The sequence below is a fragment of the Rhinatrema bivittatum genome, chromosome 12, assembly GCF_901001135.1.
Source record: "Rhinatrema bivittatum chromosome 12, aRhiBiv1.1, whole genome shotgun sequence".
NCBI classification, from domain to species: Eukaryota; Metazoa; Chordata; class Amphibia; order Gymnophiona; family Rhinatrematidae; genus Rhinatrema; species Rhinatrema bivittatum.
The window spans coordinates 16203530-16218303 of record NC_042626.1 but is presented as its reverse complement, the minus strand read 5'-3'; the positions used below and the strand labels follow the sequence as shown (position 1 = coordinate 16218303).

The 14774-nt window shown below is 47.2% G+C and overlaps 1 protein-coding gene across 1 annotated transcript in view; it reads right to left on the bottom strand.

Annotated features, from left to right (window-relative positions):
- Positions 1-3373: 3373 nt before the first annotated feature.
- The window catches only part of LMOD1 (leiomodin 1), a 29083-nt gene continuing 17682 nt past the window's right edge, over positions 3374-14774 (bottom strand). Inside the window, exons 2-3 of the mRNA XM_029572690.1 lie at positions 11553-13103; positions 3374-6781 (exon numbers count right to left, since the gene is read on the bottom strand). Of these exons, the coding sequence (XP_029428550.1) occupies positions 6755-6781; positions 11553-13103 (1578 nt within the window). The 3' untranslated portion in view covers positions 3374-6754. The remainder of the gene's footprint in view (positions 6782-11552; positions 13104-14774) is intronic.

Below are 14774 nucleotides of genomic sequence, written 5' to 3'. Positions count from 1 at the left end.
CCTCACGGGACTGGAGGGATCCCCCGTAGCTCCTGCGCCACCAGTGCTATGCTTCAAAATGATACTGGCAGAGCCAGGCTGGCACCACTGCTTGCTCGCTCCTGGACCCAGATCCAGGCCTGCACCCGCCTACCACGGGCGGGACACGTTTCCTCTCCCGCAGTCCGGGGCTGTGACGAGGGCCTCGGCGCTGTTTCCACCACCTTTGCATTCCTCCATCCCTTGTAAAACTGTTCAGGCAGCTTGTGATAGCATCGCACCAGCACACGGACACCAGGGCCGGGCGAGTTCAAATAACAGGGCAGATTACCACCACTTGGCCCATCCAGTCTGCTCAGTTATGTGGTCTGATGTTATTACCAACCTTGTGGAGAGTTACGAGAGCCTAAGGGCCATGAAGCAAAGCTTTCCCCCCTGTCGGAGGAACGCACGCAGCTCCATGGGTTGCACCATGACCGAGCAGTTTCCAGATGTGCCTTCTTGTCCAGTGAGAGCTTGGAAAGGGCTTACGGATATCAGAACTAACCAGAGTGGACTCTGATCAATTGGTTTGTGATATTCATGTGGCAAACATTTGGGGAGTTTGTGCAGAGAATATATGGACTTCACACTCCTCTGTTTCTTTGGGCCTATCCCTGGAGCCAACAAGTCCTGGAGATGACAGGTCCTGTGAGTATCTCCCGAGGCTCTGTCCGTGTCCATTCCCCGAGCGTCCGGTCCTGCAGTGACAGGTCCTGTGAGTATCTCCCGAGGCTCTGTCCGTGTCCATTCCCCGAGCATCCGGTCCTGCAGTGACAGGTCCTGTGCCTATCTCCCGAGGCTCTCTGTCCGTGTCCATTCCCCGAGCGTCCGGTTCTGCAGTGACAGGTCCTGTGAGTATCTCCCGAGGCTCTCTCTCCGTGTCCATTCCCCGAGCGTCCGGTTCTGCAGTGACAGGTCCTGTGAGTATCTCCCGAGGCTCTCTGTCCGTGTCCATTCCCTGAGCGTCTGGTCCTGCAGTGACAGGTCCTGTGCCTATCTCCCGAGGCTCTCTGTCCGTGTCCATTCCCCGAGCATCTGGTCCTGCAGTGACAGGTCCTGTGCCTATCTCCCGAGGCTCTCTGTCCGTGTCCATTCCCCGAGCATCCGGTCCTGCAGTGACAGGTCCTGTGAGTATCTCCCGAGGCTCTGTCCGTGTCCATTCCCCGAGCATCTGGTCCTGCAGTGACAGGTCCTGTGCCTATCTCCCGAGGCTCTCTGTCCGTGTCCATTCCCCGAGCATCTGGTCCTGCAGTGATAGGCTCTGTGTCCTCTGAACCTTCTTTCTTTGCATTATTCTTGTACTGCTGGTTTTCTAGAGGTTTGGGGACAGCAGTGGCTGCCACCATTTTTCTACTCTGGGCATCGGAGAAGTCACATATTTTCCCAGTCTGTTTTTTTCCCCTTTGGTTGTTTTTGCATGAACTTCTCCACCTCCACCCTTTCTCCTCTCTCTCTCTCTCTTTCCGTCTGTTGGACATGTTCCCATTATTAGGAACAGCAAAGGAATGAGTCAGGCAGGCTTGGAGAAAAATGCCCAAATATAGTCTTTTTCTCTTTGTAAATCGCTGCGCTTTATTCCAGGGCCTGAGACACACAAAATCCCTTTGTAAACAGACAAGCTAATGGGCACTTATGGGCAGATCCAGCTGCACGCTTCACGACTGCAGGGGCTATTAATACGGCTGTGGAGCCACCGCAATTTAAATAATTTGTCCCCTTTGTTAAGTAATCCTTAATCTCACCATACCTGGCTGAGGTTAACCTAAGCCTCTTATTGTTGATCTGTGCGTCTTGACAAGATTGTAAGCTCCATCTCTTAGGTGATTCTGTACAGCACTGCCCACATCCAATAGCATTGCAGAAGTAACTTATAGCAGGAGTAGTATTAGTATTCTACACGCAAAGGGTCACAGGTCAAGACAGCTCCAGCCACAGAAACCAGAGCGCGAGGCCAGGCAGGCGCAGGCACCCCTGCAGCATCCGTCCTCGGTTAAGCAGTAGCCGGGCTCATTTGGATCGCTTCGGCTTGAGATCATGGAGCATCGTTGTAGCGGCTGAAGTGCTTTCACCCTGGCTCTGCCCTGCGAATGCTGGTGGTGGAATCTCAGAGGCCTCCAAAACGCAGCACTGGGAAGCAGCATCGTGCTCGGGGAGAGAACAGCTGGATCCTTTATACTGCAATAGGTTTTAAATCCTTTTTTTGCAAGACAAAGCTTCTTTACTGTGCTGAAAAATTTACAGTTGCCGTTAGAGAGGAATTTTTAAAAGCAGCGTTTTGCTCACAGAAATGGGCTTTAAAAAAAAAAAAAAAAAAATTGCCCAGGCACCCATGTATTCTATGCACATGTGAGTTTACCCAGGCAGAGCAAAGGTGCTCCTGGGGGCAGAGCTGGGGAGGAATTGGTGTTTGAAAAGTCAGATGTGTGCATGTAAGTTCTCCAGAACAATTTCTGTGGTGCAAAATAGCAAGCGTAGATGTGCACGTATTTGCCAGTTATCTTATGCATGGTTGCAAATTACTCCCTCAAATACGGACAGCACACATGGCATGCACAGCCCACTCATTGCCCCTGGGGAAAAAACATATTTGGTTTTGGAGGGAGCGTGATAAGGAGCTGCTTTGGAATAGGGATAATGGTTCCTTTCTCACAAAGCCCCATAAAGCAGCAGCATTAACAATTCCATTTTAATTTTTTATAAGGCTGCTGCCAGCAAGAACAAAGAGACTCTAACATTAATCTTTTTGTATTTCTTTTTATAATATGCCTAAGGTTAGTCAAAAGACTGTTTTGAATGCACCTGTCCCATCATGATTTCCATGACACATAGCAATGGGGCTGCAGATCTCTGGCGGTGCCACCCTGAGATACCCAAAGGTATGAATACTGCACAGACAGAGCTGATGAAAGATCGAGGAAGGGACAGCAGCTCTCAGAGGCACCCAAGGTATGAATACAGCATGAACAGCTGAAGACAGCCCTCGGTGGAGAAGACATCCATGGTATGAATGTGGCATAGGCAGCTACAGCCAGAAGACAGATCCTCAGCACTGGGGCAGGACTTCTTGCTACTCTGCAGTTAGGTTAAACAGAATAACCGTAGCCAAAATGCAATAGGATTTTGCAACAGGGATCAGATCCCACATCTGCTAAATAGGTACAGTTAGGAGGTGGACGCTGAGCTGAAGCCATCTCGTAACCATACCTGGGAACCATTATACAGGTGATGCCAACAGGATCCAGCATTATGCAGGTCACCTGGCTCTGCAGTTGCTCCTTGCTTTCAGCACTTCTGATGTGGCACAGTTTCCTCTGGTAGGGATAAAATACCCAGAGAAGTCTGCAGCTGCTGGTGTTCTTTTGTGAACTTTATTAATCAGAGTGAGTGCTTTCGTGTGGGTTGCAAACAGCTTTACAATCTGGAGTTATAGGGATAAAACAGGTGCAGCATTGTTCTCTTATGCATATGATCTGGCAGCCGTTGCGACGGTGGATATGAAAAGTTACATAATCCAATCTCAAGATCCCACCGCCAGCGCAATACACAAATATTTACACATCAGTGGATGGACAGGAGAAGCCCCCCAGATAACAAATATTACAACAGATGTATATCCAGTTCTTTGTAAGCCTCATCTCATGAGCAGAGGTAAGTACCAGGGTTAATCAGACACCCAAGCTGATGAAAAAGTTAAGGGTGGCTGCTCTATTGGACCTAGTGCGGCCCATGATGGTAAAACCACATACAGCATGTGGCAGTGATTAAGTCAAAGATGCAGGCAGAGCTAATAAATTCCCCCTACATCAAGTGAGAACTGCAGCTGAGAAACAGTGGTGCAGAGCATCTCAGGTCTGGCTGGTTGGAGGAGGCCCTCCTGACTGACCAGTACAGCCTTTAGACCAGAAAGGTGCTGGAGCACCTTTCAGCGAAAAGTGACAAAGCATTATTACCAGTCAGCCAGGCCATTCTCGACTCCAACCACCAAAGAGTTAATGTTTGCTAGGCACTACACATGGTATCTGCAACCAAGACAGCAATTCTAACAACCCAGTTTAGCACAGAACACAGCTTTTTATCTGCCCACGGGTCATGAGAGACAGGAGAGTGTGGCCCTGGTAGTTAGTTACCACTGTACTGAAGACGGCCTGTGACAGCATCGTGGGCAGGTACACGTGAGCAGACGGGTGGCCCAACTGGTCCTTTTTGGTGACCTCTGCATTTTTCTATTTAGGATCCAGTAGAAGACTTCCCAAATCTGTGCTGTGACCTCACAGCCAAAATCGGGTTTTCAGGATATGCACAATGAGTATGTTTGAGATAAACTGACATCTATTGAGTCCGCGTTAAGATTTGTCTCGTGCATATCCTGAAATGCCACCAGGCCTTGGAAGGAGGCAATGCAGGGCTGTCCAGGTCTCCTGCCGTAACTCACCTCCGCTGCATGGGAATCAGGAGCTTACAAACCAAAGTCATTTCTGGGAAGCATCATTAGAGGACATCAGAAGGCACTGGCATTGCTCGAGAACAAATGATGTCAAAATGCTGCATGTGCCATTTTCCTCCCACAGTCCGCTGGGGGGTCTAAGGGGGAGTTGTTTCTGTGGTGGTAACAATTAATTTCTCGAAGTAACGGTATTTCTGAAAGATCCACAAAGGCATTGATCATTTCATCGGACAGGCACGTGCGAGAAAAAAAAAGCAGTGGATTTGCGCATTGGTCAGAGGGTGGGATCCGTGGCACAGACGGAAAGCTCACTGTGGCAACATTTTATAAGTTCACAGAAGCCCTATCTCACGACTCATTTGGATCATTGCCCAACAGCATAAAAACTTGTATCACAATCAAGTGTGGTTTTTTGGGTTTTTTTTTTTATGATCCAGCTTATACTCCAGATAATCAGTCACACCTTGACCTTCCAACCCTAAGCTACAAAATCTCTTTGTTTTTAAAAGCATTGGTAATGGATTGTAGCAAGAAATATATTCTGTTGGACTGACAATATGCTTTATGCCCAAGTACATCACCTAAACACCTGACAAAAGCCATGCCTGCCAGCCGCAAACAATGCAAAACCCATGCCAAGGCAAGATGGTGCTCGTCAACATCCAGCCAACGGGCAATGCAAGCAACAAGACCGGAGCTGTCAACATCCAGCCAACGGGCAATGCAAGCAACAAGACCGGAGCTGTCAACATCCAGCCAACGGGCAATGCAAGCAACAAGACCGGAGCTGTCAACATCCAGCCAACGGGCAATGCAAGCAACAAGACCGGTGCTGTCAACATCCAGCCAACGGGCAATGCAAGCAACAAGACCGGAGCTGTCAACATCCAGCCAACGGGCAATGCTTGACACAGGAAGACTGCCTGTCACATGAATATGAAACGTAATCCAAAGCAAACCATCCCTATTACTCTCAATGGGAAACACATGCCAAAGCAAGACCATCCTTACAGCCAGTCAATGCAAAAACTCATGCCAAAGCTAAAGGGTGCAAGTCACTGCACTTCATGGGAAACCATGTCCCGTCCAGCCCGTGCGTCAGGGCTTTCCTTGAACCAAGGGCCTGCCAGATCAGCAACGGGAGCCCTCTCCTCCAAGCCACTGCGTAGAACTCGTAAGTCCAGATTTATCCAAGTGAAAAAATCTGGTATTGGGCTTGATACAGGAACCAATAGCCACTCCTCCAAGGAACCAGATTAGCCCTGAATCCAAAAAAGAAATAGCAGCTGAGCTACACTGCAGAACGCTGATACTTTGATCTGTGATATTTTACTAGGGAATCTGATCTGATCTATGGATGTTCCAACCTGGACAGTCTGAACTGTGAGTACTTTGATTTGAATTGGTTCCTTACCTTGTTAACCTCTGCTATCCTCACACCGGAAATGGGGCTGGTTCTGTGTTACAGAGACTTCGCCTGGCTGTACTACGTAAAAAGGAACCCTTGTACATGGTACCTATAAATTCTGAGACTTTAAATAAATCCTATTTTGAAACCCCAAAGAAGCTGGCGATTTAAAAGAGAGCTGCTTGGAGCCTAACACAACAAAAAAAACCATCACACACACACACACACACACGGAGACACTATTGTATGTGTCACATCCAGCCAATATGACTTGTACATCGAAGTGAAATTACACCTGACACATCCAAACAAGGGAAGGCCCCTCTCCAGAGTCAGGTTCTCTCCGTCCTTCCTACAACACTTCTATCCATTATTCTCTTACCGCCCTTTGCTGCTGTGACCTAAAGGAACACATCAAGGAGTGATGATGCTCCGACAGCCTGGTACAGTCCCTATACAATACATTCTGCAGATTCCTCCTCTCCTGTCACCCACAGCAGACTTACTGATGAGGCATCCGAAGCCGGCCCAAGGAAGCAGCACGAACAGTCTGGAAAAATACATACATACATACAACCTCCTCTCTCTGATTCTCTTCCATGGGGATAAAGAAAGGAAAAAAATATCTTTCCCGCCAGGAACACACAAAAAGTTCTATAAATATAAATCCCATTTTCTCCTTCTGTATCTGGTTGGTGGCAGCGGTGGGGTGCCTGCCGTGTCTTTGGGACTGAGCAGAGGAAGAAGCCAGTGCTTGGATCCAGGGCCCATGGAGGAGAACCAACGGCGTTCCTTGATGGTAAAAATGAAGTCACAGGATACCGAAACTTAGTTTTCTCCCCACTCTTAGCAGCCTGTGAGGAGCTTTGGTCTTTGTCTTCTTACTGCAACAATTTTGGCACATCCACCTGCAAAGGCAACATAATCTATTGACTTGTAGGCATGGTGCTGGGTTCCCTATGACAGCCGGGGCTGATTTCTGAGCTTCGCTGGTGGGAAAGTGGAGGACCTACATGAATTCAAATGCAAACATGCACTACTATTCTTTACTTCCCTGTTCTTCTGCATGTCTGTCTCCTTCCCTAATTCCAGGCATATCTCTCCTTCTCAGTCTCTCTTTTCTCAGTCTTTGGTTTCCCTCTTGTCACATGGCTCCTCTCTCTCTCTCTTTCTATCCCTGTCTCTTTTGACCTACCACTCCCACAACCAACCTCTGCTTCTCCCGCTCTTATTTCCTCCTCTAGGGCGAGGAATTCTCCGTTCCACACTGCATGGATCACTCTCCTTGGCTCTGTATATTCCTTCCTATACCTCTTTCTTCCTCCTTCTCATGGTCTCCTCACGGCCCTGCTTCTCCTCCTCTCTGTTTCTCACAGAATTACACAGTTGGTTTGAATTGATACAAGACCGGAGATCCATCGAGTTCAACCTTCTTGGCTACTTACCAGCTCTCCCAAACACTTTGTCTCTGTAGCCAATACACAAATTCCTTCCCCACTCCAAATATGGCAGTCTGCTTAGAATCGTTGTCTTAACATTTTTCTTACTGTGTAGCTATATCAGCAAACCCACAAATATTTTTCACTTCTAAAAGCTCATCCAATTTACTTTTGTATTGACGTTAATACCAGAGAGGTCAATTTTGAGAGGGTTTGAGGGACTAGCTTTGGGAGTTAGCTCTTAAATTGACCCTTTTAAAAATCGCTAGGGTTAAGTTCCAAAATTTAGGCTTCTCGTTTCACTAGGCCCCTAATTTAGGGGCCACAAAAGGTGGGTTGCAATGGGGGCAGAGGTAGGGAAGGGGAAAAATAAGTTAGGTACCTAGGGCAAGGCACCTCGCTGAGGACCCTAAATCTCAGGTCGAAAGCTAGGTGAATTGTACTTATTACCCGGGTCACTTTAGACCTGCGACCAGAATCACTAGTGCTAGCTGGATAAGTTTAAGCCATGGCCCCAGAATGCCCCCGTCTGGTGTCTTTATCATCTGGATAATGACTGACCTGCTGGAGAAACCCCCCCCCAAAAAACATATCTGTTCAGAAGATGGGATTTACCCGGCTAACTCCCAAACGTAATTGGAGCAACCCTTTTAAAATGTTCATCTCTTAGGCTCCTATTTTCAGATTAACATAATTTAGGAAACTAAATTTAGGAGCGCAGTTTTGGGGTTTGTTTGTTTTTTTTAATAAATTGGTCTCATAGCCATTAGTTATTTCTGCTGGCACAATGTTCCATATTCTGTAATTAAAGATGGAAAGGTTTGCTGTTTCTTTGCATAGTAAATCACAGCAGATAAAGGCTGAAATAGTCCAGCCGGTCTGACCAGCAAGCTGTTAAGGTAGTGACTGCCGCGCCGTGCAGGTTACCCCCATGCAGAATGTTACATCTAAAGTTACAAAATGGGATCACCTTAATCCAAATCAACAACAAACCACATTTTTTTTGGAAGTTGGTGAGACTCAAGTGTCAGTCTACGACGACATTGGTCCATGTAATTCGAGATTGGCTGTTTAAAGACTCAAGCCCCTGAAGCAGCGTTGCCACGAGAAACCATGACCATTGTCGGGCTTCCAACTAATTTTGTTTCAGACTCTCTATAAAATTAGTTTTCAAACTAGTTATTCGCTTTTGAATTTTATCTGCTGCAAAAATTATACAAAAACGTAATTCATTTTGCAGATCACACTGCTGTGTGTCCAAGATAAATGAATGATTAGGCCAGGCGGCCCGCTTCTCATTGGGCACGTTGACTGGGTTGTCGATACCTCCAACCTACATGCACTGACTTTGTGTTTCAAAGCTGTTTTATAAAAAGTTTGGGGGTGGGGGCAGTTTATATCTTTGCGTTGTGTGGCAAAACCACACTTTTGGGGATTTGGATTAAGGTGATTCCATTTTTTGGTTGTGTTATGAGCTATGGGACTCTGAAGGCTCTCTTTTGTTGTGATTACACCTAAAGTTAACGCAGCTTACTCCTTTTCTGCGGGTTCATCCTCTTTAGCACACAGGAATATGATCACTAATGGACGGCAGCTTTCACAATGCCCGAGATTACAGCTGATTGAACTGGACCCGTTTCCCTACAGGTAAAACGGGTTTGGAATGACTCCACATGCCTTCTCCCCAGCTGATCCTGTCTCGCCCCCTCCAGCTCCTCTCCTCACACCCCTAGTCGATCCCCTTTTCATTCCTCAGCTCTTCCTTACCCACCTATTTTATTTATTACTGCATCTTTTATTCTGCGTAATTCAAATCTGTTCAACGCGGATTACAAATTAATTAACCTAGCCAATTTCACTCTCATTCTGCAGTTCCTCATCCCAGAAGCCAATCCCCCTCTCATCCCCTAGCCCCTCCTCACTCACCCTCTGAACCCCTCATCCCTCAGCCCCCAATTACACTCCCCCACCAGCTGATCCCTTTTTCATCTGCCAGCCCCTCACTCTCCCACCTGATTTCCTCGGCCCCCTCTCATAACCCCTCCTTTCCATGTCACTCTAGCTGCTGACCAGGCTGATGGAAGGGGGGAAACCGCGATGCATTGGGCTGGGTTCTTCTGTTTTGCAGCTCAAGATCCAACTTGTACTTTGAACTGTGTGGGTCGCCATACTGCAACACAGTTCAGTACCAGTCAGACCCCGGGCAGTAGAGAAGGAAATCATGAGTTGATGCACTGCTGTTCTCCTCCACCTTCTGCAGGCCCAATCAGTAGTGGTGGGGATTTGGAGGAGGTGTTTTCTAGTGGTGACCTTTCATCTTTGGCTGGGTGGGATGGGGTCTGCTGGGCTGCTTAGGCCGTGGGCTTCGTCAGGCTACCTCCTCCCAGGATACAATCAAGGGCAAAGATGCCTTCTGCTCCTAGAGGGTCCAGACTGGGGCAAAGTTTATCTCCTCTTGCTGGGTCCAACAGCACATATACTGTGGAATAATGTTACGTGCCTGGCACATGTTCAGTTGAAAAAGGACATGGTCAAGCAGATATAGTTATGCAATTGTGAAAAGATCAATCAGCGAGGGGGGGGGGGGTCGGGGATACATGAAGAGTATGAGAGGGGGGTTACTGGGTGCTCTACTATCTGTGGCAGACATTGGCAGGAACTTGGATATTGGCTCAAAAGTTACTTGGATGGGAGGAGGAGCTGTTCTCTCTCTCCCCCCCCCCCCCCCCCCCCATCATCTGTGAAGCTCTCTCTTTATCTTCCTCCTGCAATCCTTGCATCCGTCTCCCTCTCCCCTTTCCTAAGTTCATATGTTTGGATCTCTGTCTCCTTCCGTCTGTCTGCAAGGCTTCTTCCCTCTCCCTCCCCTTTTACTTCCTGCTGCCCTCTCTGGGCGCCACCTCTCCTGATTCCTTAAGACCCTATTTCAGGGGTGGCCGACTCCGGTGCGCAAGAGCCACAGACAGGCCTGATTTTCAGGATATTCACGATGAATATGCACAAGAGAGATTTGCACACAGTGGTGGCAGAGCATGCAAATATCTCTCTGAAAGCTAGTCCTGTTTTGTGGCTTTTGAGGACTGGAGTTGGCCACCCCTGCTCTATTCTGATCTTCTTTCATCAATCCAAGAGATTTAAGCTATCGGGGAAAGAAATAATCTCATATAACTCCGTCTCCTTTCAGCAGAGGAGCCCTTGCATTGGTTCAATTCTCACAAAGTTATTAAGCCTCAGCCCCTGCAAGCACTAGGACCTATCATACATTCATCAACAGAAGAATCTTACCCCCACGCGGCTTAACTCTGCTTTAGAACTCTCAAGGGTGAGCTTTACAGCTGCAACCAACGTAAATACGTCCCTGACGCAGACGGATGTTGTGGAAACATGGCCTGCACTGGATGGACTGCATTTAAGGGAGTTACTGGACTGGTCAATACTGAAGGGACTCACAGGATGAAGTATTACCACGTTCAGGTGAAATAACAGAAGGCTTGAGGTAACCTGCACAGAGCAGCAGTTACTAAATATGATGGCAAATAATTATTCTATCTTCAACTGCCTAATCAATAGCTTTCTGCACTTTATAATTTTGAAAAAAAAATGTGAATATATTTGAGTGCATCTGCACTTCAAATTGCAATATACTGTGAATGTGGCAACCTGGGGCGTGATGATTACAGGGACCTTGCACCTGTCTATACGAGTGCCCCTCGTTACCAAGGTTGGTAGAAGAACTTAACTTTTCCGTATCACTTCTTGCACACACAAGGCCTCCAATATAAAGCATTTAAGTCAATGAGACTATATAAACCAAACAGACAACTCAGATCTATGAATAAATGCATGCTGGAAATTCCTACAGTAAAAGTTGCAAGTCTAGCCCTAACCAGAAAACGAGCCTTTTTGATTGCAGGTCCTACTCTATGGAATTCTATTCCGGAGTACATTCGGTTAACAGAAAATCGCAATGATTTTAAAAAAGCCTTAAAAACGTACTTATTTACTTATGCCTACAACATATCAGAATGAATTATATCACTTCTGTTTTCTAATCCTCTGACATTGACTGATAACCAGTTGTAAAGTGAATGTAAAGTTTGTAATTTTACGGTATGTCCGATATTATGTATGTTTTATGATGTAAACCGCTAAGATGGATAGTCTACTACCCCTAGTGCGGTATATAAAAACTTTTAAATAAATAAATAAAATGATCCTTCCACACTTCCATCTCACATACCTTCTTCAGCTGTTTGATGGTGCTGGATCGAATGGCGTCCAATAGCTGGTCTCTAGAGTTTCTCTCAGAAGGAGCAACTTTGTCCACCATTCTTCTCTGAGATGCGGGAGAGAGGGAATTCCTGATGTTCTCGTTAATCAACGGTGGAGCTAGAGGGGCCAGGGGAGGTGGGGGTGGGGGAGGAGCAGCTGGGATTCCACCCTTCTTGGGAGTGCATTTAGGGGAAGACCATGGGGATGATTTTGGAGATGACAGGGGAGAAGCTTTAGGAGAATTTTTTTGCATGCTTCCCACCTTTGGTACCTCAAGGCAATCCTTTTTCTCTGCCCCTTCCTGAGCCTGCTTCTGCTCCTGCAGTCGCTTCTGCCTCTGCTTATCCATATTCCTACTCAGTAAGTTGGTCACCGTCATACGCGGGCCTGCCAGTTCAAAATGGTAGCCCAGTTTTAGTAAGGTGGTGTTCTCCTTCAACATCTTGGCAATCTCCATCTCGGTCTTTCCTCCGCAGATGTGCCGCTGGTTATGGAAACGCAGCTCCGTCAAGGTGGTGTTGTGCTGAAGCGCTCTAAAGATGGCCAGAATCCCCTTGCCTGTGATGTGATTGGAATCCAGATTGATGCTTGTAATTGTCTTGTTGGAGCGCAACATGGCCGCGATGGCCAGGGCTATGTGATCATCAGCACGCGTGTTGGCAAGGGCAAACATTTTGACCACGGTGTTGAACTCCAAGGCTTCTGTAAAACTCATCAGGGTTTCAATGGTGATACAGTCTGAGTTATTGACATTTAATTCGGTCAGCTCTGGGTCGTTGTTCTTCACCTTTTCCAGGTCCTCATCAAATATACTAGGAGCTGCTTCTTCCTCTTGTTTGGTCAGGTCCTCTGCCGGTGTTTCTGGGCTATTCTCTGGCGACTTTTCAGGTTTTGCATTCAGCTTATCCACTGGAGGTGTCTTGTTCTCATCTGTAATGGCTTTATTGGATTTTAAAGGCCCGCTTTTATTGTCCTTTGTTGTTGACCCCTTTTCTTCTGAGATTTTGCTCTCAGTAGGTGTCTCACTTTGTCCTCCCTTGCTAACCGTAGAGCGCTTGTCTTCCAGGCTTTTTTCAGATTTGTCCTGACGATATTTATCTCCAGTTTCCTTTCTTTCCAGGGGCTTTGCGTCTTTGCTCTTGTCTGTGGCTTTCAGGTACCTGTCTTTCACACTCTTTTGTTCCAGAGGCTTTTCGGCTTTAACTTTTTCCGTGGGTTTAATGTCTTCCTTGTATTTTCTTTCCAGCGCTCTCTCCCCTGGAGCTTTTTCTGAGGCTTTAAGGTACCTGTCTTTGCTATCTTTTTTTTCCAAGGGCTTCTCAGGTGGGGCCCTGTCAGAGGCCCTAAGCTTCTTATCCTCCCTTGATTTGACTTGGCCAAGCTTCTCTTTTTGGCTTGTTCGGAGGCTGCTTTCCTCCTTTTTCTGTTCGTTCCTCAAATCTGAGCCCCGTTTTTTGCCCAAATCTTTCAGACAAGGAGCTTTGCCTCTTTCTTCCAGATTTTTAGGGTCTTTGATGTCCTATAGAAAGGAATTCAAAAGGAGAGTTAGACAGGAATTTATGGAACAGGCAAGAAATACGTCTGATTTGGTGTAAAATTGAAAGGTTAGGTTAGTCTTCCTAATTATTATAATAAGGGGAGGAGAAATAGCCTAGTGGTTAGAGCAGTGGGCTACGAACCAGGAGACCAGGGTTCAAGTCACACTGTTGCCCCTTGTGACCTTGGGCAAGTCACTTTACCCTCCATTGCCTCAGGTACAAAACTTAGATTGGAAGCCCCTTGGGGATAGGGAAATACCTACAGTACCTGCATGTAAACCGATGTGATATCTCATATCGAATGTCGGTATATAAAAATAAGTAAAAGATTGGGAGGATCAGCGCTATAATTCTGTGAAAGCCATGCAACATGCTCCATAAGATTCCCGGTTTTGAGTCTCAGCTCAGGCTTCCTTGATCAACATCATAAGGCAGGCCAAATCACTTCCTATTACAATTCAAGTTTCTCCTAAGCACCTTCACTCTGTAGTTCCTCATTACTTCTCTTATCTCCCCCCATGACCTCGCTTCATTAGGCAAGTAAAGGAGAAATTTGACTGCTTAATTTGTGGGGGGTGCAGTGGGGGGATGGAGGGAGAGGAGAAGTTGTAGGGAGGTAGAGGTATAGGCAGCACAGTTATAAGTGTAGGGATGCCAGCTTCCCCCCCCCCCCCCCCTTTTCCTCTCTACAGAGACCACCCTTCCCCAGACCTGGTGGGAGTCAGTTTGTTGTTAAGATGCGTGAGCCAGAAGGAGCTCAGTGTGGAAGCGAGGAGGAGATGGGGCCCATGCAGGGAGTGGGAGTAGCACATACTGGCTCTCTCTCCAGCCCATGTACAAGTGAGGGGGGGGGGGGGGCATATGCCTCAGGCTCTGTTGCTGAACTGGCTACCCTCCCTACCGATACAATCTCCCTACCCTTTGCCCTCCAAACTAAGCAAGCAATCTATGCCTATGGGCCCACAAGCCTTAACACAAAAGGCTGAGAGACAAACTTTGTGATCCACCATTTTTTTCTGTTCAAAAGAATACATTTATTAAATAAACTAAACCAAAGAGGAAGACAACAAGACCTGGAATGGTCAACCAACCGAGGCCAGCACTACAACAGAATCTGTAAATATTTGGGGTCAAATAGAGAGGTCAATGGTTGGAACAGGATGGATGGTGGGGATGGGGTGGCGAAGAGATTAGTGTTGCTTTAAGTAAAGCCAATTTATGGGGGCAAAATTCACAGCAATTTCTTTGGCTAAATGGATGTTTACCTGGAGGCAAAAACCCTTTGAAGATTTCTCCCCCCTTCCCTACTGTGGGGGATAAAGGATGGTACTGGGGATGGCGTTAGAGCCTGGTAAAGTAGGCATAGGGATTTTGTTTTCCAATCCTACCCCCCCCCCCCCCCCCAATTTGCAGGCTGGGTAAGGAATCGCCACAGCAAGTGGCCCCCACCATGGGATTTTCTGGGGAGGTTCCTTTTGAACATTGGCTCACAGGATCCAAGAGCCTGAGGGCAGCCTGCGGAGTTTCAAAATTTCCATCACCACCGCTCTTCTACCCAAAGAGGTAGAGAACCAGAGAAGACGACAACTGGGCAGAATGGATGGGTCGACCGGTCCTTACAAACCCTTTAAATTAATTCATTTTCGGCACTT